Raw genomic sequence first — 23,111 nt, forward strand, 5'->3', positions numbered from 1 at the left:
TTATATATGTGTGTGTGTGTGTGTGTGTGTGTGTTAAATAAGCACAATAAGACAAATACAATAGAGATACAAATTAAACTCATTTTCCAGATACTGTAGGTTTTACTTAACATGTATACATTTATTTAACGTCTTTTGTTGTTTAAAATGAATGACATAGGTATTTAATTTGGAATGCTGTCCTTTTCAGACGGAAGGCATGCATCAAATACTGACTCACGTTCAGTTTTCACACACCTGTTCACGTTCACTTAATCCATAACCGACTGTATTTACGTGAGATAATGTACACAATAAACATCTGAACTGTTGTGTGTGCATTTGGGCGCTTAGAACTGATCGTGTGCTGTATATGAGAACTGAGGAAATGGAGCGCGCGCGCGAGAGAGAGAGAACTTCTATCAGCTTGATTCCCCCTATCCCGCCTTCATTAATTTTAAATTAATCGACCACTAACTGTGACTCCCGGGAAAAACATCCCTGCCCCCTCGGGTGCTGAGGACATTGTTTCAGATCGCTAGTTCCCTTTCGAGAGTACTCTCGTACTGCGTAAGCTAACTTACGCTATGGGAAAAGGTCCCCTTTTCTCGAGAATATGAAGCCAAAAATTATCCTTAATTTTTAAATAATGTAAAACGCAGTGCTGCAGCACAGCAGACCCAAGCGAAGCGGCTCGCGCGCTTATTGGCTGTGCTGCGGCAACTGCAGCCACCTATAGTGAGGCGGCGGAGAGGAACGAACCAATGGGGGCGCTTTGCGCCCATTGGACGTCAGAGCGCGCCAAAATAGGCGTGGCTGGAACTATATAAGCCACCGCTTCACCATAGGGATCAGATTTCATCTCCTTCAGCGATCTCACCTGCACTTCGCTGTCTTCTCCGGAGAAGCCTCTACACGCCGTCGAAAAGCCTCTCAGCGGGATAGCACTGCAACGCAGATCTGAGGACGCCGGCTCGTGCTTCATCTCGACGCCGCCTTCAGCACTCGCTTCCTGCTGCGCCATCCGGCGTGACTATATCCTTTACAAAGCTAGTGTGTTTGCCGCTGCATCACACTTTTTTCCTCCAGAATTCGAGGCGTTGTTTCAAATGCCTCGGGCCTGCGCTTCCTGCCGAGGCCCTCTGCCCAGCGAGGACCGCCACATCATCTGTGTCTCCTGCCTGGGCCGCGAGCATGCTGAGAGCGCACTCTCCAAGGGCGGCTGCCCTGAGTGCGACGACATGGCTATATCGACCCTGCGGGCTCGATTAGCTCAAACCAGCCACGATGCTCCACCCGCTCCGCCTCTTCTCTCTCAAGTGCCGCCTAAGAAACGCCGCGATCAGAGAATGCCTGAGCACACTGCTACACGCGAGCTCACGCCGGAACACTCCCCGCGTGCCTCGCCCGCTCTCTCTCCTTCGCCTGTCCTCTTCGTGGACGAGCAGCGCCAGTCCCTGCTCACCAGCGCCCCCTTCTCCTTCGGAGCGCCTGAGGCGGAAGAGGACAGACACGACAGCCTTTCTCTCGCCGCGTCCAGTAGTGAGGAATGGTCGGGCTCCATTGCGGACCCCCCCCCCCTCTACAGCACCCAGCTGCACCGGACAACGCGCTGACATCGACGCGGAGCTTACTCGCGTGCTTACAAGGGCTGTCAGCGACCTTCAGCTCGACTGGTCTCCTCCAGACGAGCCCGCTAAAAGCAGGCTGGACGAATGGTTCTTGCAGGGGCGCCCTTCGGCCCCTCCGCAAAGAAACGCCCCCTTCTTCCCGGAAGTTCACGATGAACTCACGAAGTCGTGGAAAGCCCCATTCTCCGCACGCTTGAAGACTTCTGTCTCGTAAGGCGCTCTCCTCTGTCGACGGCGCCCGAGACCACGGTTACGAGAGCCTCCCCCCTCTCGAGGAGGCTATTGCTGCACACCTCTGCCCGCCCTCAGCCGCAGGATGGCGGTCGAAGCCTGTGCATCCATCCAAGCCGTGCCGCACCACCTCAGCTCTCGCTGGCCGAGCTTACACCTCCGCTGGTCAAGCTGCTTCGGCTCTACACACCATGGCTGTGCTGCAGGTTTTTCAGGCCAGACTTCTCCGTAACCTGGACGAGTCTGCCCCAGATACCTATGACTTTAAAGATCTCCGCAGCGCTACTGATCTAGCCCTGCGTGCGACAAAGACCACAGCACAAGCGATCGGCCGAAACATGGCAAGCCTCTCTGTTTTAGAGCGACACCTCTGGCTCACGCTCACGGAGATGAAAGACGCCGACAAATCCGCCTTTCTTGACTCTCCTATCTCGCCTTCCGGCCTCTTTGGCCAGTCGGTTAAGGGTTTCGCTGAACGCTTCACTGAGGCTCAGAAAACGTCACAGGCAATGAGACACTTCCTGCCGAAACGCTCTAGCTCTGCTGCGGGACGCCGTAGAAATGCGCCGCCCCCTCAGACCTCGAAGCCATCGCAGCCAGACTTACAGTCTCGCCCAGCGACCAAAACCCACCACCACTCTCGCTCTACGAGCCGCAAACCGCCAGAGAGACGGGGACCTCGGCCCAGGATTGTGCTGAACCCCGAGCCTCCGAAGCCCTCCTGACCTTCGGGCTGAAAAGACCGTGGTTAAGTCCCGCTGCGGCCGGACCACCACACAAGAAACCTCACATGCTTCCTCCAATCCCCTCACTAAAGGCGGTTGAAGATGTCTATACTGCAGTAAACGAGCCTGTTACAATGCACGCACGCCTGCACACAAACGCCGTTTTCACGGCGACCTCAATAAAGCACAAAAAGAGCTTTTTCTATGTAGGCAGTGTGCCCACTACACAGTACGCACCCCTACATGTATACACACTCCCCCAAGTGTCACAAAGACACACTCGGGTCTCCTTTCATGCCCACCTTCCCGCTCGCGCCGGAGGTGCTCTAAATGTAGCGCGCGTGCCCACTTCTCAGTGCGCAACCCTACAAATAAGCGCTGTCACCACAGTGTCACAAGCACAGCATACTCGAGCTACTGGTCCCCTCATAACAGGCGGCCAGTGCCCGAAGCACATTCAACCCATAGCCGCACGAGCCGCTGCATGGCAGGCCATCCCCGGCATATCAAATTGGGTTTTGAATATAATAAAACGAGGTTACTCGCTCCAGTTCGCTCGCAGACCGCCGCGCTTTCGCGCCGTGGTCGAAACGAAAGTGAAAAGCGAAATGACACACGTCCTTCGCGCCGAACTGATAAACCTTCTTGCAAAAGGGGCGATAGAAACTGTTCCCCCTGCGCAGCGCGAGTCAGGCTTTTACAGCCGCTACTTCCTCGTACCGAAAAAGGATGGCGGTCTCAGACCCATCCTAGATCTCAGACGTTTGAACAAAGCACTTATGACGCGATCGTTCAAAATGTTAACTACCAAACAAATACTCGCGCAAATTCGCCCGAGGGATTGGTTTTTCTCAGTGGATCTGAAAGACGCTTACTTTCACATTCAAATAGCACCCCATCACAGGCCATTCTTGAGATTTGCCTTCGAGGGGCAGACTTATCAGTACATGGTTCTTCCATTCGGCCTCTCCGTAGCGCCCCGTACGTTTACACGGTGCATGGATGCCGCTCTCGCACCCCTGAGAATGCGGGGAGTGCGAGTATTGAACTACCTCGACGACTGGCTAGTTTTAGCCCATTCCGAGGAGCTACTGACGACACACAGATCCTGGATCCTCAGCCATTTAGAATGCCTGGGTCTCACGATCAACACTGTCAAGAGCGCTCTGTCTCCCAGCCAGAGGATTTCCTTTTTGGGGATAGACATAGACTCTGTGACATGTACAGCGCGTCTGACGTCACAGCGCGCTCTCACTATTCAGCATCTAGCCGCGTCGTTCAAAGCCGGGTCTCTTTACCCGCTCAAACGATTTCAGGAAATGCTAGGTCTGATGGCATCAGCCTCTGCGGTTCTCAAACTGGGCCTGCTGCGCATGCGCCCACGACAGCGCTGGCTGAGAGACCGTGTTCCAGCGCGCGCCTGGATTTCCGGCCGCGCGCTCATCAGGGTGACCCACGGCTGCATCACAGCTCTGGCCCCTTGGAAAATAGCCAACTGGTATCAGTTAGTCGTAAGCACGGGCGCTGTCTCGAAATGGAAAGTAGTCTCGACAGATGCATCCAACCTCGGTTGGGGCGCCCTGTACGAGGGCAGGTCTGCCTCCGGCCTCTGGTCGAGCCCGGAGCGACTGTTACACATAAACTGTCTGGAGATGATAGCGGTCGAACTATCCCTGAAAGCTTTCCTCCCATTTTTAAAGGGCCACCACGTTCTGGTCAGATCAGACAGCATGTCAGTGGTGGCCTACATAAATCGCCAGGGTGGTGTCAGGTCAGAAACCTTGCACACCCTGACCGAACGTCTTCTGACATGGGCACATTACAATCTGCGCTCGCTAAGGGCAGCGCATGTACCTGGCATCCTGAACCGGGGCCCGGACATGCTTTCCAGGGCGAATGTTCCCCCTGGGGAGTGGTCTCTTCACCCACAAATGGTTCAGTTGATGTGGAGCATCTTCGGCAGGGCAGAGGTCGACCTCTTCGCCTTAGAAGACAACGCTCATTGCCCAATATATTTTTCAAAGAGCAGGGACGCGCTGGCCCTCGATTGGCCCAGACGCCCGCTTTATGCCTTCCCACCGGTCGCGATGCTACCGCAGGTCATCGATCGGGTCAGGAAGAGCAGATGTGCTATGCTGCTAGTAGCCCCACTCTGGACGACCCAACCTTGGTTCTCCGAGCTGATGCAGCTGTCCAGTACAGCCCCATGGCCAATACCGCTGCGGAAAGATCTCCTCACGCAGCTAAAGGGCGCACTCTGGCATCCCCACCCCGAACTTTGGGCCCTTCATGTATGGCCCCTCAACGGGTACCCGGGAACCTCCCTGAGGGAGTGTTAAAGACCATTACGGAAGCCAGAGCGCCCTCAACCAGGCGCCTGTACGCGCAGAAATGGTCAGTGTTCTCCACCTGGTGCGGGACACGGAACCTAGACCCTCACTTATGTGACGTGACGGAGATACTCTCCTTCCTGCAGGAGCGTTTAGAGGCGGGCAGATCCCCGTCTACGCTCAAAGTGTATGTGGCAGCCATTGCAGCTTCTCATGCTCCGGTGGCCAGCCTATCACTGGGAAAAAAACGAACTGGTCATTCGTTTCCTTAAGGGAGCTCGTCGGATGAACCCTCCCCGACCCCCTTCAATCCCTTCCTGGGACCTGTCTACGGTCCTAGAGGCCTTAAAGGGCCCCCCTTTTGAACCGCTTCAGTCTGTCGATATGAAGCTTCTTTCGTTCAAAACCGCTTTTCTACTGGCTCTGGCCTCAGTCAAGCGAGTGGGGGATTTACATGCGCTATCTGTAAGCGCTGACTGTCTCGAGTTTGGGCCTAATGACTCCAGAGTCATTCTCAGACCAAGACACGGCTATGTCCCCAAGGTGCTCTCAACACCGTTCAGAGCTCAGGTCATCTCGCTATTAGATTCTATAATCTGCAAGTCCCTGCCCTGCAGGCCAGGGTACTTTCTATATAGACGTGCTAAGCCTTATCACGTCCCCCTTTTTTCGTTCCCTATATAAAGCTCACTAAGGTTGGCTGTTGGGACTGGGATTTCTCCTGCTATAAAGCCCCGGGCTCTCGCCTCGGGCTGTGACAGGTCGAAGTTCCCGAGCACGCACGGCGTTTTACATTGTGTTCCCATAGCGTAAGCTAGCTTACGCAGTACGAGAGTACTCTCGAAAGGGAACGTACTCGGTTACTAACGTAACCTCGGTTCCCTGAGATGAGGGAACGAGTACTGCGTAACCTGCCGTGCTATGTGCTCGGACCGGGTGATCGCTTCAGTCGATTTAAAACCTGATCCCTATGGTGAAGCGGTGGCTTATATAGTTCCAGCCACGCCTATTTTGGCGCGCTCTGACGTCCAATGGGCGCGAAGCGCCCCCATTGGTTCGTTCCTCTCCGCCGCCTCACCATAGGTGGCTGCAGTTGCCGCAGCACAGCCAATAAGCGCACGAGCCGCTTCGCTTGGGTCTGCTGTGCTGCAGCACTGCGTTTTACATTATTTAAAAATTAAGGATAATTTTTGGCTTCATATTCTCGAGAAAAGGGGACCTTTTCCCATAGCGTAAGCTAGCTTACGCAGTACTCGTTCCCTCATCTCAGGGAACCGAGGTTACGTTAGTAACCGAGTACGTTCGCGTTTTATTATTTATTAGCGCGCCGTGCATTGATTGACTGTCTGCAACTAACGCAGTGTTGCCAGGTTGGAAATGTCCAAGTATGGTACCAGAAGTTCAAAATTATCGTATTTGGAAGAAAATTATCGTACACGAGTCAAAAGAGTTATTTATCTATTCAAAACCAACTACATTTTGACACGACCTGCAAATTACAACAATAGATAACTAGGCGTATGTTTGGACGGAAGCAGTGCGTCAAAATACTATCCCATTATTTTCAGTGACTGTCTGCGTCGCGGTGAATATTAAAACATATTAAAATGATTTTTAACTCTTGCTTTGTCGAGTCCATTGTAGGCGGAATTAAGCTGTTGCTGCGTGGTGCAGTTAACTCAACATCTGAGCCGCTGTCATCGGAATCCTGCGTGTTGCCAGATGTTGAAGGGGTTCTTGCTGTCATGTACCGCAACTAGTGCTCGTTGGCTTTAAAGTAGGGCACACTCCTGTATTCTTAACCAGGGCTGCCAACTTTTGAGTTCAGCTTAGAGTGAGATTCTGGGGGCATGGCTTTGTTATGGGGGAGGGGCGTATGGAGGGGCGTGGCTTGGAATGGAAAAAAATACAAACACAAAATCCTTGCATTAGCAGAAGTGTGGACAGCTGATACAAGCGTTCTTTTCTTGTCTATTCCAGACACTTTAGATAACATCCTATAACAGAAAATTCAAATTTATCCATACTGACACCACCAAATATCAAATATCTGGACATGATTGATGAGTTGTGATTGATATAAATAAAATCATTTTAATATGGGATGTCGTTGACTTGACATTCTGTTCTTAGAAAAAAATAATTAACATTTACTACATTAGGGCTGTCAAAATGGCTGAAAAACTAAATTAGAATTTTTTATTTGTATATTATCAAAATTCTAATTATATTCGAATTTAAAATAATTTCAATTAGGGTGAAGAGAAGCTTTTTGCTTCTATCCTGATGCCACAAGAGGGCGCATCGAGCAAAATATTACTAATGCAAGTTTAATAAATGCATTAGAATACATGACTATTAAGTGAATAATATTTTTTTTTTTAAATTTATAAACCAATTATAATTAAGTTGCTTAAACAACTATAAACAAAACAGCATCATGTATATGCATAGTTTAATACAGAGCGCGGAAAGCCAATCACAGAATCCATTTTACATTTAAAAAAATGAGATGCAGTGGGATGGAAAAAAACCCACCATAAATTCTCGAGATAAGTTTTTAAAAAGTTCATTTTAATTTTACATGGCTTTCTAAATATCCGGCTCTCTTGTGAGAGACGCGAGTGTGCGAAATGCATTCTATGTGAACAGCTTGATTTAGGTTTTTATGTAAACAACGTCTACTCCACATTGTTGTTCTTTTTTTTCTGCAATATTTTGAAAGAACGGCGCTGCAGCACTGCATCTAGTGGCTTTAACTGGAAAGGCTAAAAAGAAAATTATAATGCAATGAAAAACTTACATTGTCATCGCATCTCGAGCTGCACTGATAAAGGCCAAAATATACTTGGGCCGTCCGCATCCACGCTGCAATATGTCATTTTCATCATCAAGAGGGCTCGCGGACAGCTGCACACCCCGCCCGCGTGCAGGCAATTTATGAGACGTACAACAGTGCATGCACGAGGTGAATGATGAGACAGAAGTGGTACTGCGTGTCGAGCTCATCCGCCTTTGGAAAGCTTGGAATGTGAAGTATACCCAGACAGGGCCTTAAAGCAGCCTCCTTAAAGCACACCTAAAAATGTGGATTTTTATTTAAAATTTGACGAATATTCGAAAATCTTTTTTTTTTTTTTTTGACAGCCCTAACGTTACTAGGCATGTCCAGATACTGTTTTTTATGATGAAGTTGTGTAAAATAACTGCTCAGTGCTGCTGCAACAAACAGCTCTGCTAATGCTAACTTAATTCTATATAAACTACAGTATATAACCGCAAAGGCCTATTAGTTACTAGCCTAAAATGGACGGAGACAAGAAGCGCCCTGTAACTCAATGACCTGCCAGCGTTCACAATTCACACGGTTCAGATGGGAGGGAGAACGGCTGACTACACAGTTTATGGGAATAAATTGTGTATTTCCCTCACAATTGTCACAAAAAAAACTAACTAAACTGTCTGTCTGGTCTCTCTGTGAGTTGCTTTGCGAGATCATGCGGCGCAATTTTTTTTCCTTTTTTTCATTATTGATCGTACATCGTACAGAGGTAAAAATTATCGTACAAATACGATAATTATCGTACGTCTGGCAACACTGAACTAACGAAACACCGTCACTGATAAGTGCGCTAAAGCAGGACCAAACCATTTCATGCAGAGACAGGGGGGTGGTCGGTCAATATGGATGTTTTATTTTTTGGTCAAGGGTGATATTTAACTTTTATTGGCAAAATAAGTAAAATCAAAGACATCATTCATTTTATTATTATTTGAAATATACTCAATGATGATGGTTTATATAGTGTATAATATAAAAATTTTTTTAAATTAGTTTTTACCTAATTGTTGGGCCCCCTGTCAGCCAGGGGCCCTTGGAATTGTCCTAACTTTTCCCCCCTATAACGGCGCCCATGAATGTACTTGAGTACTGCATCAGAGTAAACTTAAAATAATTAAAATTTTAATAGAAATCACTCATCAAACTCTTGACCACACTAAATGCACTTATTTTCTTTGTTAATTTTACATAACTTAAACTATGATTTCCTTCATTTGTATAACAATCTTAACCTCAAAGTAGGCCTACCGGTCACAGTCCAAGGGTGGCAATATCGATTTTATTATATATATATATATATATATATATATATATATATATATATATATATATATATATATATATATATATATATATATATATATATTTATTTATTTATTTATTTATTTATTTATTTAATCGTAATTCCACAATTACAGTTGGGCTATCTCAAACTTAGATAAACAGATATGATTTGAGATGAACGACTGCAAATAGGCTACTGTTTGCTAGAATGAGCACGCATTGATGCGCCTGGAAAAGATTAGATCAGTGACGTCTGCGTGAGCGTGGCTGCTGTTTGCGGTTTTACCCAAATCACCGAATCCACACAGGAGGAAGTAGCACACGCCAAACTCTCGGTGTGGGCGCATGGCCACCTGTAGCATCCTTGACTGCTAAAGTCCCTAAAAGTTCGCATGCTATGGCCACAGTTTTGCCCATTGCGGATTACTAAATGCATTATAATAATCACGTGGACACGAGCTAGAGAAAGCGCGCGCTGCAAGTCAGTTTGGAGTAAACAAACACGCGTTAAGTAACGTTAGCTTTCATTTAAAAAAAACGTTTAATCATTTCTTAAACGCTCATGAAAACGTTCTCATTCCCACACTTTAAACGACAAATCAGTTGGCTCAAAATGAATGTAGAAGTGCTCTCTCGATAGTTTTACAAGAAACTTGTCTTATTGTCGATTCCTTACCTTGGCATAACTGCATGTGATCAAAACCAACGGTAACAGATACCCAGTCACGAGAATAGTCACTTTATAAGTGTGCTTGGCCATCCGTTCAGTCCATATCTCCCAACAGAACGTGCTGTTGGGAGCCTTGGGGTGCTCCGTCAAAATTTGGTGCTGCGCAGCAGGGACTGCAAAGATGAAGGAAAGCATCCAAATGACACAGACGCCAATGAGCGCATTCCTCCGGTTGCGAATGCACGGGGACTTTTTGGAGAGCACCACGGCAATGTACCTGTCCACCGACATGGCCACAAGCGTGAAAATGCTCACCAGCATGCTGACCGTGAAAAAATAGTGCACAGATTTACACAGAAGTGCCCCGAAGATCCACTCTGGAAGAGAGTATATGGTGGCCTGAAACGGGACGCAAAACATGAGGAAAGATAAGTCTGCTATACTGAGATTTAGGATGAAAATGTTAGTGGTGCTTCTCGAGCGCCTCGACTTTATTTTCCCAATGACAACCATCACTAGAGTGTTTCCAATGATTCCCACGAAGAATATACATCCAAATATGACGGGCACGATAACAACCTCCGGACCCAAACTGTCGGTCGTGTGGTTCGTGTCCATATGCTCTGTCCAAATTTCCGTTTCATTTCGGGATAGCCCCATGTTTACCCTCAACCCCACAAGGATTCGACAACCAAATCCTACAAGTCCGGTCGAAACAAAACAACACAAGTCCGTTCAGAAGCACAGAACAATCATCCTCCAGTTTGATTTCTCATTTTCTCAAGTTAGCGCGAACGAACAAATCTTTGGCTCATTTGTGAAGAACTCCGGAAGGCTGGGAAATGCACCGGCTGGGTGTGAGGCACTAGTCTGAACGCACATCATAGCCTGCTATACTACACCTGCGCGTACTCTTGACACATATCTAAATTAATTATGGAAATTATTCTTGATGGAAAAAATCAAGCAAACAAAAATAGAAAAAGAATATTCCTGAAATCAATTTAAGACCTGATGTCAAAAGACTGAATGCAGAAACCTTTTCACTTCAAGCAAAACCTCAAAGGTTAGGTGAAGGTAACAGACTTTTGTCTAAAGACACATGAATAGATGAATGCATGAACAGACGCCTCCTCATGATTTTAAAAAGCAAAATAGAAATGAATATTAAACTTACATAAGTTCAATATAATAGAAAATCACTTAAAAAAGAAGTGGGAGGATCATTCAAAGTGAAAAAAAAAACCCTCAATGAATGCTGGTTCTTTGACATATTGTAGTAAGTACTCATTCCATCTGTCTCACTTTTAACTGTAGGCCTGCAAGCTACACTTTTCTGTTCCATAAAAGTGGAGGTTTTTGAGCGTCAACTCCAAAACTTACTAAAGAACTAGATATACAAAGTAAAAGAAAAGCTGCCAACAAAAATCCAGCATACATGAATACATGAAAATAATGCATTAATTGACACCTTCAACACTATTTAAAAAGCACAGCCAGCTGCACCATATGAAGCTGTTGACAGAATGTGGAAGATAGTGTGCAGAAATGTAATCTGTGCACGGGTGATGCATCGTGACTGTAAATTTGTTTTATTTTAATTGTTAATCAGGTCCTACAATAAATAAAAATTAAATACTTTGATCTCCAAATTCAAAAAGTTTTCACCCCCCCCCCTTTTAAACAGTGGTTGTTCAAGTTCTTGCAACCTTGTCCTGGCACCGTATTCTTCTCACCAGACAACATGTGACTGATTTCCCATAAAAGGGATGGGAAGTGCCAAATCCAACTATAATAGATCAAAGGAGATGCACTTCAGAACTGGACCAGGATCATTGTTTACAGGTTTGCACACTTGTGTCCTTCTTTTGTCCATTGTGGTAATGAGCTGTGCGCTGTGGTATTATGATTGGTTATGGTGGTCCAAAGGAACTTGAATGACTCAATTATTATACCTGCAGCTGTTACACCTATTTCCTAATAGAGTTAGGTTCATTTCCAAGAGCAGCCCTGAGGCACTACAGTGCTCACAGTTGTGGGGTTTGACAGGTTGTAGCCCAGGTGTTTGGGATCCATTGGCACAAAGATGTTGTTACATATAATTGAAATCAACAAATGAAAATATATTAAATGTAATGAAATAAACACTTAAATGTGCATTTCGGATGTTTATTCTGCTAGTCTATTCTGCTAATTATGAAAGCAAAATAGCCCATAATCTCAAAATTGACCAGTGCATGATAAAACTATGGGTTTTTGGCTGATCAGTCTACTTATATTCATCAATATACAAACTCTGTTTTCCAGTATGCAAGCATTGTCACGTTTTTAATTGTCAAAGGCAGTCCAGTTTTAATGAACTAAATGTTTTCTCATTCAAGGCTATACTAAAATCAATTGCCTTTAAATATCAAAATGAGAATGGGCGTTATTAAATTAGTAAAAATTTAATTCCTATGATATTCTGTGGTTAATTCATACATAAATCTAACTTAACGATGTTTTTGTCTATGCATATTTTTGTCTATGCTCAAACCTTTCAGCCCACAAGTCTGTTAAATAAAGGTAAAACATCATCATGTAAGGGGTCTCCATGGCAACATCCTGATCCTCCATGAGAGACATACGCAACAGTGGAGTCAGTTGTTTCACAGAGAGATGTAGAGGACAAAAACAAAAGAGGAAGAGAGAAGGCATGAGACAAATAATACAATAGGAGAAGCTCTCTTCTTCTCTCACTGAGAAATGAGAGCCTCAATACAATACACTGAAAGAAAGAAAAAAATAAAATAACCAATTAACCACCTCTAAAATTCAAGCATAAACTGATGTGTCAAAAGCTTGGACTCTTGAGCTTTCCGTAAATGTGGTTGAATAATATACTTTCAAAAAAACATGACAGACGTTTCAAGGTGAATGTTGTCTTGAGGTGTTACTCAGAATAAAAGGAACCTTGCTTTTGATATATGCTCCTGGATCATCTAGCAGCATTGTGGAGACTGACCAGATGTGAACATTCAATATTAATGAAATACGATACATTTTTTTTAGATTTTGAAACCTTCAACTCACATTTTCAAACCTACTGTAAAGTATAATACATTCTCTGGATGACTGAGTTTGTTGTTGTGTTTTATGGGTGGTGAGGGAAGGCAAGAATCATGAGAGTTCGAGACCACCGAGAGTTCAAGACCACCGAGGACAGCTGGATTGAATGAATGATAAAACAGAATAACTCTTACAAATTTCCCCTGCAGACTGATTTGAGTATTGAGAGGGTCCAGCTCATCTGAGTGTGGCATAAGAGATAGCACTCAACCATAACATGGTAATAATGTCTGTGTCTCTGCATAAATCCCTTGCGGTAAGAGATTCATGGTGGTGTCAGAGTAATATCTGGACTATTCTAAATATTTAGGATCAGATTCCTGAAATGCAGTAAAAGTACTGTTCATTGTTAGTTCATGATGACCAAAGCATAATGTTGTTGCAACCAAAGAACCTTATTGTAACCATTCCTTCCTTGAGATGTACTGTCAAGAACAGATACTGAAAGAAAAAATTATTAAGGCAGTACCTATAAAAATCCTGGTACTTAAGTGCATATGAGCATTTTAATTTGGTGTTGAAGGATGTGAAGAGCATTTCTATAGGCCTACTGAAGAGAGCACACACTACAGTAATTATTTTATTAATTATATTATCACACAAACACAGTATATGATGCTAAATTCTCCAGCAAGTCTATTTTCTTTATCTATTTTCTTTATGTTAAGTGTCATTTTTGAGGTTAAACTCTTTGCTCTATATTGCTTTCCCAGTATTGTTTAAGGATTAACACTTGTAGCATTCTGACACAAAAAGTGTCAGTGTTTATTTGAATGTAATGGCTTTTTATTACATTGTTACTTCTGGCTTTAAGAGTTTAATAGCATGATGTCTCAAATGTATCGCTTTTTATTTTCTCGTTCATTTCATTCATATCATCAGTGTCAGCTCCATTATAGTCTCAGTGCTTTCTTAACCACTTGTTATATTTTTCTTCTTTTCAGTTTGAGTCCTCCCTCAGAAATAATTTGTAAGTTTTGAACATGTGCTCTTAACCTTATTTTAAGTATTAGAATATTGATATACAGACCATCTGACAACTTGTAAAGCAATTTGGTTCCGATTCCGATCACAGTACACTAACAAACCTGAACCATAGTTTCTAAATTCTGTGTGCCAGAGAGTTAAGATAAAGCCATTTGGGATTACAGAAGAGACTTTTTAAAACCTACACACCAATGAATAAAAAGATTAAGTGCTTGACAGAAAGAGTCCATGGAGAACATTTGGAAACCTTGATTAAAGGGTACGCAGACCACTCATCCCTCTCCCTCCCTCCCCACAGAGTTTCTAACCAAGCACTTTGAATTAAAAACAACCAAAAGCCTTTAAAATAACAACACTTAACTAAAAAAGCTGGGTATAGAGGAACTTGTGCTACTCGATTTTAAATCAACCTTTAAGATAAATTGATTCAAGGATGAAACCTCAGAGTCTTAATAAATGCATACTTAAAGATGCCTTTTATTCTAGCCTTCCACTGGATGCTATTTCACATCACTGACATTCTGACTGTGCTGCGAGAAAACAAATAACAATAGACAACCAGATCAGTCAGGTGAGGAAAATGTTACTCAAAACCAGTAATTGTCTAATGCTCAATGTTTCATGCAATAACTCGCTGGCTTGGCAAACAATTGTTAAAAGCATTATGTTGCAACATATACCAATTTAAGGCAAATAAAGGCAGTCATGCCTAATGGTTAGAGAGTTGGGCCTGTAACCCGAAGGTTGTGGGTTCAAGAATCAGGTGCGCCAGGATTTGTCGTTAGGGGGAGTGAATGTACAGTGCTCTCTTCCACCCTCAATACCACGACTGTTGTGAGACCCTTGAGCAAGGCACCAAACCTCCAACCGCAGCAATGTGTTCACAATGTGTGTACGTTCACTTGGATGGGTTAAATGCAGAGCACAAATTCCAAGAATGGGTCACCATACTTGGCCATACGTCACGTCACGTCACGTCACGTCACTTCACTTCACTAATACGTGTCTTTCTGCATGATCCATTCCAGGGTTATCACACATTTACAGTCTCACATTTCCACACTGCCTCCTTACTCATACCAAAGATAAATACTACTGAATATTTTGTGTGAATCTTTAGCTCCCTCCTCTGTCAAAGACGCACATTACAAGTCAAATACATTTTATTTTTGTTCTACCGTTTGTTATTTTCTAATACATTGACAAATGAATGACTAAATTTGTAACTATTACACTGTAGTTTTTGCAGAATTTATATAAACACAAATTAAGTGTTGGCTATATTTAAAAATCCACTACAACAGAGGTTTCCAACCATGATCCTGCATGTTTTCCATGCCTCCTTAATCAAACACACCTGATTCAGCTAATCAGCTCATTAGTAGAGACTTCAAGACCTGAAATGGGTGTGTCAGACAAAGGAGAGCGGCAAAATGTGCAGTGTTGGGGGCCTCCAAGAACATGGTTGGGAAGCACTGCACTACAACATGACATAAAAATCATGTTGTATATATTTATTAAATGGTTGCAGACCTTCTATAAAAGTACTAAGCTTCTCATAGCTGTTGTTTTACAACAATTAAGCTGGTTTAACATCACACCGTTACTGTGGTAAAATCATCTGTTTTCACAATCTTGAGTAGCTCTCAAAATGATGCTCTTCTGTGATGTCAAGGGATATCTATATACTTGTTTCTTTAGTTGGACGTCAGAATCCGATCAACCCAGTCGTGGAGCTCAGTGAATGCTCCAGGAATGCTGGTGTCACAACGGCTGCTTCCCCAGGACGCGATACCCACCAAAGTCCAGACATCACTCTTCTGACACACCAGCGGACTGCCAGAGTCACCCTAAACAGACAGCAGGACAAGAAAGTTAGGGGAGAACATTAGAGAGTGGAAGTGAGGATGAAACAATAGTTTTACCATGCAGGAGGAGGCACCAGTAGCACCTATACAAATCACCGTATCATGGATGTTGCTTCCCCAGGAGCTCTTAGTCCTGGTGGGACAACAGAGGCAAAACAACCTGCTGAAGCTCATTAGGGGCGAACAGAGCTACACGGAGAAGGAGAATTAGAGGGCAATTATAAAACATCTTAGTATTCGAACACTACAAAAGAAACTAAAAAAAATAAATAAATAATAATAAAAATAATAATAATAAAAATCATGGTTTCCACCAAAAACAAAGCACCACTATTTTCAACACTGACAATAAGCACCAAATCAGCATATTAGAATGAGTTTTGAAGGATCATGTGACACTGAAGAATGGAGTAATGACTGACTAATAAAATAATTATATCAAATTGTAATAATATTTCACAATATAACTGTTTTTACTGTATATGTGAGCAGAAGAGACTTAAAAAACATAAAAAACCGGACATACTCAAACATTTGAACAGCTGTGTATATGATTAGAACTTAATATGTATTAATATCATGTTAATAATAATAATAATAAATTCAATAATGTAATTATATATTAGTATTATCATCATCATTTTGTTGTTGTATGCTTTTTAGAAATATGACTTGATTTTGAGATATTTCTATTGACCTAGAACTAAAAGCAGGCGTATATAAACTGTGATTATATGTTAGTCAGATAACCAACCATTGTATCTGGTCACTCCCAGCCAGAAGTAACACAGGTTATGCCAGGGGCAAATTCATCTGAAGTCTCAGCAAGACAAACAGGGAACACATGGGTGTTCAGTGTGGTGGGTTCGGTCAGCTTGATCAAGATAATGTCATTCTCTTTTAGAGTTCCACTGAGGATGGGTGAACACCTGGAAACTATATACAAAATAACAATGAAGAGAAATTCAAAGTAAAGGTTTAGTAAACACCGTCAGAAAAAGGTCCAAAGCTGTCACTGGGGCAATTACCTAGGTAAAACGTACATAGATAAATACATTTTTGTAACTTATTTACCTCTTAATGGTACATAATAGTACTTATGCCTTAACGAAAACGCCTTGAAGGTACATATTAGTACTTTAAATGTACACATCAATACCTAAAGGGTATATATTTGTACAACTGACCCAATGACACTTTTCTACTTTTTTGGTATGACAGTGTACTTACATGAATTATCATGTTCCATCTAGTACTCTAAATAATTTGCACATTGTTTACATAACCTTGTGGAGTGAGAAAGGACCATGAAGAATATTTGAAAAGCTTTAAGTTTCCAGCTCTTTTATTTTGTTGAGGAATAAGTTTGAAGTTCTTGAGCTTCACTTTTGATACTCTCATAGTCTGTGTGTCCTTGTGATTGTCCCTTGTTATAATTTCCCAGAAACACACAGTGACTGGTTCTGTAGATAAACCCCAGAGGTTAATAAATCCATGTCTATCCCATCATTCATGCATAGAAAACATGATGATTTAAATGTCTCACCTCACACTGCAGTGAGCAGCAGTCACAAGCTCATTGATCAGAGAGCCACCACAGAAGTGGAAGCCAGTGAAGTCCTGTCATTTAAACAACAAAGAAAGAAATTATACTTTGTGTAAGCTGTGAACTAATTTCCCGGGATCGCAAAAGAAATCTAAAAAAGTCGACTGATGTTTGGCTAGCTGGAACTAACACAGTACCTGCAGAGAGACCTGCCAGGGCCAGGAGTGAGGCACTGCCTCCTCACCATTCACAATGCGGGCATAGCCACTGACAACAGGAGGAATGGCAGGAATGCCACAGCCTGAAGAAAAGGGGTGCAAAGGGATTAACAGATGCAAGAAGACTGTAAATAATAAAATTTGACAGTAGAATTGATCAGGGCCAAATTATTTTGCAAAGCATATATTTAGGATATAGGATGGTGACTGGCAATACTGATCTTTTCAGCAACTGTGACTATATGACCTTTTGAAAAACAGAGGGAATTTTAAATTGCCACAGGAAAGACATTGTGCATAAGACACAGAATTACTGACGGCAGAAAGACCTATTTAACATCAAAGCATGGTTTTACTCATACCAACGAGGGCATGATGACCTGACATTGGGGTCAAAAATTAACCCTGAGAGTCTGTATCAGCTGGTCTTCACTTGTGCAGAATCCCATGATTTTACTCCACTGTATCTGAATATTGTCATGTTTAACATACAAAGTTCATTCTTTCTAAACTGGGCAGTACTTCATGAATGTGCTGTTGAACACTTGTTTTTGCTTGTTTTTTTTTAAATATTTTATTCTATTAAGTAATTTTTGTTATTTTATTTATTTGTCATTCATGCTTTCTATTATAAAAAAAATATTTCAAATAATATTTCAAATAATAAATAACTGAAAATACTAGCCAACTAATATTTATCTAGGATGTTCACATTCAATTGGACTTTTTTTTGTAAGTGCTAAATAAACAATTATTTTAAGATTTTATGATATATTATTTTATTTGAACATTTTTCAAATTCTCTAATTTACCATCATGTTGTTTTACCTTCAACTTTTTTCTTCTGTGGAACTTTTGAAAAATGTTTTGTTTTATTGTACTTCCTATGCAATGGAAGGCAATGGTCACCAAAATGCATCTTTACTTAAATAATTTTCTTCTTTTTTTATGAAATGTTTGTCATATTTTTCACTTTAGTGAAATAATGGAAATTAAACATGAAATACATCCATCCTATGAAATGGAATACTTTATGCATACAGGCTGAGATAACAGATATGAGCAGATGACACCTTAACATAGTACAGAACATGCACATACTGCGTGGGGCATTCTAAAACATTTCTAAAAGGAAAATGTTGAAGTTTTGACATTTTTACTAATCATAAAACATGAATTTACAGTTGCTTTCATTTTATTGTTTGTTTATTTTATTCATTTTAATATATTCATGCTTTTTTTTTTACACAACAAGAAATGCATTGTTAAAATGTCAATATTTAATCATTTAAAACATAATTATCTTATTATTCATTCATTCATTCGTTCATTCAATTTGTATTTTGTTTTACTTCTTAATCTGGGAAAACAAAATAAGTAAAACAAGTAAAATTTGAAAAATTATTAGAAGGGGATAAAGGTGACAAGGTTTTTTTTAAGCATCAGGCAAATTTAGAAAATTAAAAATGTCCCGTTTCACAACAGAAGGTCATATTTTGATTTGAAACCCCATAACATTTTCCTGAGATGTTGATTCATGACATGAAATTTACAAAATATTAGCATATTTCCATAAGGGTGTTACATGTGATCACTAAATTAATGTCAGCCATTTTTAAAGACCAAGGAAAGGGAGTGGTCATGGTGAAACCTCCAATCATTTGGTATCTCTGAAATGCCCTGAATATGCTCTGTACAAGACATCCAGACTTGAATCTGTGGCATTTAATGTCTCAGAGAAATCGCTAAAACATAATGTCCTCTACAAAGGACATAACTCCATAGCTGGCAGTCAGGAGGATATACACACACACACACACACACACACACACACACGCATATATATATATATATATATATATATATATACAGACACACACACACACACACACATATATATATATATAGCTTTATTTATTGATTTATTTTTATTCTTAAGGCTGTCCTGCCATCCCCCCGTTATCATTGGCTACTCCAGACTGTGAATGGTGAAGAGGCACTGCCCCATTCCTAGTCTAGTTAACAGAGGATATTAGACAAAATAACAAAACTCATGGTCATTTCCACCACACAAGTATTATCAACTATAATTATTCATATAAAATTGAAGTTATCAGTCTTTCTAGTACAGTTTTTCTAAGAAATTTATTGCACAGTTTTAGAGTGATGTTCAGTTACTGTGAATCTGGGAGAATAGCGGCATCCAGTCTTCAGTAAGTATTTGGTAGTATTTCTGTAGGTTCAACAGTACTGTACAGTGCTAGCGATGACAAGGTTTAGGGTTTGACTCCCAAGGAATGAACTGATGAAATAATTACTTTCAATGCCGTTTTAGTTGCTGTCAAGAATATACTGTATATAGAATATACAGAATATATAAAGCCCCTCAAAGAGCAGACAACATTCAAGTGCAGCAATGGCCTTCTTGTGGATCCTCTCCTGTCTCGCCTTCTTTGGTGCAGCCTATGGTATGTTCCTGTTTTTTATTTTTAATAATAAGATATGCTAATAACACACTTTAAGCCTAGCTAACTAAATATTCCTTAGAACACATGAATCTGTTAAACTGTTAATCTGTTAAATGAATCTGTTAAACTTGTTAATCTTTTATTACTGGCTCCTCCAGGATTGTGAATGGAGGAGGCATGGCCTCACTCCTGGCCCGGGCAGGTGTCTCTGCAGGTAAAATCTGTGTCAAAAACAATAGCTTTTAAATGCTATTAATTTTTTTACATCATTTTAAATGTATTACAGGACATTGACTTCCACTTCAGCGGTGGCTCCCTGATCAATGAGTGGTAAGGTGTGACTTAACACAGTATTAAAGATTAAACCTGTTACTTCACGATGTTTAGCATGTAGGAATCTAATTGGATTTTTAAACTTTTAAAAGATTATGGGTTATAAAATTTTGATTGGCCTATTTCATTTTTATTTTTTACAGAACCTTTCATGCGTCATCCTGGGAGAGCATGATCACTCATCTAATGCTGAGGCCATTCGGACCATTACACTGTTGGAAAGGTGTGTAGACTCTCAATTTCTGTTATCCTGATTATCATTTTCTACAGAAGGAGCCTCCATCCAGATTCACTACATAAATATATGGCAAAATAGTTTAATCAATTAATAAAAACAAAAAAACAAAAAAATTTGTATCTTTAACAACACATCATGGACAATCAGTGAGTAATGATGCTCACACGATGCAATCTTCATTCACTCGACATCTCTGAAAAGATTCAAAATTATTATTCAGACCTACTACAATCAGTGTACCAAATTTCATGATTTTCCTATCAGTTCATAGACTCCTACCAATAACAATATGGGCTACAGGTGTTGATTCACTAACGGATCTAAATATAGTTCACTTAAAATGTTTCTGTAAACTGGAACCTTGTTGAACTATTCATTAAGAGAACCATCTTGTGAAAGCCATTCTATCTCGGAACACTGTGTTTGTGTCATATACTTGATTTCTTTTCACTGAAGATTCAGCATATTTTTGTAGTTTAGCCTGAATTGGATATGTTCTCTCTCCTGATTTATTTTCTTTTAAAATTCTGCCAATCTTTCAGCTCCTGATACCCCTGCCCTGCTCCAGCAGGCCACTCTGCATCTGCTGACCAATGATGACTAGTTAGACTGGTTAGAGAGTTTGACTCCTAACCCTAAGGTTCTGGGTTCGAGTCTTGGGCCTGTAATACCACTGCTGAGGTGTCCTTGAGCAAGGCACTGAACCCCCAACTGTTCCCTGGGTGCCGCAGCATAAATGGCTGCCCACTGCTCCGTGTGTGTGCACTTTAGAAGGGTTGAATGCAGAGCATGAATTCTGAGTACGGGTCACCATGCTGTATCTAACCTTTTTGGTGACCTTTTTTTAATGCAGAAATGAATCTGTTTTTCTTCTGTCTCTCTGTATTCAGTTGTACACAGCTCAGTTTAGATGTCAGGTGATTTGATAGCTTTTTTAATTTAACATGCTACACATTTGCAATAATTTGATTTTATTGAATATATATATATATAATACAAATGTGAAATCTTAAGAGCCAAGGTGCACTCTTTATGCTTTGTGCAGCTTTATTATTAAACATTATCATCCATTATATTAGTTATATTGTAATAAACTTCCCTGTGGATAGTGTGAGGTTGTATATTTACACTATCCACATATACATTCTAGAGTTGTAAAACTTTAAATGTAAAGCCACAATTAGTTATTTCAGTGTAGAAATGGGCTTTATGCATACTCATGTTTGCAGGTGTGATCCATGCTACGGCAGTAGCAGAAGGCCTTAAAGAAACGACAGTAACACGTATCACAGGGGTTGCAGCAGGGCAGGTGATGACCCAAGCAGGACTGCTGATGAGGGATGCAGCGGCTGGGGGATCGTGTGCCTCTTCTCTGCAGCTGTACAGCTTTACCCAGATCCTGTGGAAACAAAAAGAAACAAAAATACTTCACCTTAAGTCTAGACGTTAACTGTTGGAGACCGTGCCTTTTGCAGATGCCGGCCCTGAAGTTCTGGAACAGTTTGCCTTTGAACAGAACTGCCTCCAGATTTGTGTCATTTAAGTCTCTTTTAAAGACTCATTTCTTCTTCAAGTACCATGTCCAAGTAAATCAGAACACCCAAGACACCACCTCACCTATTTTTTTTATCACACTGCTGACGTAGGATTGTGCACATAATTTAACTTCAACTTAATTTAACTTAACTTAAAATTAAACTTTGCCTTTACATCAATGCAAACAAATTAAAAAAAGTCACTTGATATTAAATGCGTATGCTAAATGTCAGTTACTCACCTCATCATAGGATCCAAGCTCTTCTAGCAGTTTTTCTTCTACTGAGTTTATTTCAAAGTGTTCCACTCCAGGTAGTAAGTCTATGATGTACAAAACAAAAATGCACCAAAACCCCAAAAATTGTGTATGACATAAATTTGAAATGTATTAATAATATGTAATGTAACACAGAATTTATACAATGAAATACTAACCATTGGTTTACAAAATAAATAAATAAATAAATGGCGTACTTTCCACAATCCAATTGTATATATTATCCAAATATATTTGAAATGTGTTCATTTTGAAATAAGTAGAAATTTACTTGAATACTGTATCAAGACATTCTTAATTATTACCATTTTTCACATTTTAGAATAAGATTTTCCCCCTATCTGATATGTGTAAACATTTGTACTGTATCAAATCACAGTAAACTGTATTAAAAAATCAAAAACACAATTTATTGGGAAAATAAATCAATCTAGAAATCTTACCAGTGTCAGATAGAACAAAGGAGTTTTCACTACGTCTCAGGTTTGGATGTGATGCCATCACCATGACATTCATCAAAAACCAGCTGATGATAGCTATGTTCAGCATCATAATCATTGAAACCCCAAAACAAGATAAACTTCAGCCACACTTTAAGTGATCCAGTTGTATGCACTGTAAAAAAAAGAGAGTGCAGTCAAGAAACACTCAGATTAAATTTAAATGTTTAAAATCATGTTTATATTTGTGAGCATGTAGACAGATAGATTTTAGACAGTATTTTGTATTTGCATTGGTTTGTATTTGCCATACAGTATGTGAGTGGATCTGTTTGCACATGCACATGAATAGGTAAAGTATGTCTGACTTACCTGCAGGGTTCTGTGTCCAAGGCTGAAG

At 41.2% G+C, this 23,111-nt stretch overlaps 2 protein-coding genes and 1 pseudogene across 2 annotated transcripts in view; all 3 read right to left on the reverse strand.

Moving 5' to 3' along the window:
- galr1b (galanin receptor 1b) overlaps positions 1 to 10,548 on the reverse strand; it is a 49,123-nt gene extending 38,575 nt beyond the window's left edge. The window contains exon 1 of the mRNA XM_059531654.1: positions 9,699 to 10,548. Within this exon, the coding sequence (XP_059387637.1) occupies positions 9,699 to 10,352 (654 nt within the window). The 5' untranslated portion in view covers positions 10,353 to 10,548. The remainder of the gene's footprint in view (positions 1 to 9,698) is intronic.
- A 4,936-nt stretch (positions 10,549 to 15,484) lies between these two features.
- On the reverse strand, positions 15,485 to 17,806 carry LOC132112935 (chymotrypsin B-like; annotated as a pseudogene).
- Positions 17,807 to 21,482: 3,676 nt separating this feature from the next.
- agrp (agouti related neuropeptide) lies at positions 21,483 to 23,111 on the reverse strand. The gene is made up of 4 exons (XM_059522675.1): positions 23,084 to 23,111; positions 22,715 to 22,886; positions 22,236 to 22,315; positions 21,483 to 21,857 (listed from the first exon to the last, which is right to left on the reverse strand). The coding sequence occupies exons 2-4, from the start codon at positions 22,827 to 22,829 to the stop codon at positions 21,666 to 21,668; spliced, it is 387 nt and encodes a 128-aa protein (XP_059378658.1). The 5' UTR covers positions 22,830 to 22,886; positions 23,084 to 23,111; the 3' UTR covers positions 21,483 to 21,665.

This window comes from Carassius carassius, chromosome 3 (genome assembly GCF_963082965.1).
Source record: "Carassius carassius chromosome 3, fCarCar2.1, whole genome shotgun sequence".
Taxonomy (NCBI): Eukaryota; Metazoa; Chordata; class Actinopteri; order Cypriniformes; family Cyprinidae; genus Carassius; species Carassius carassius.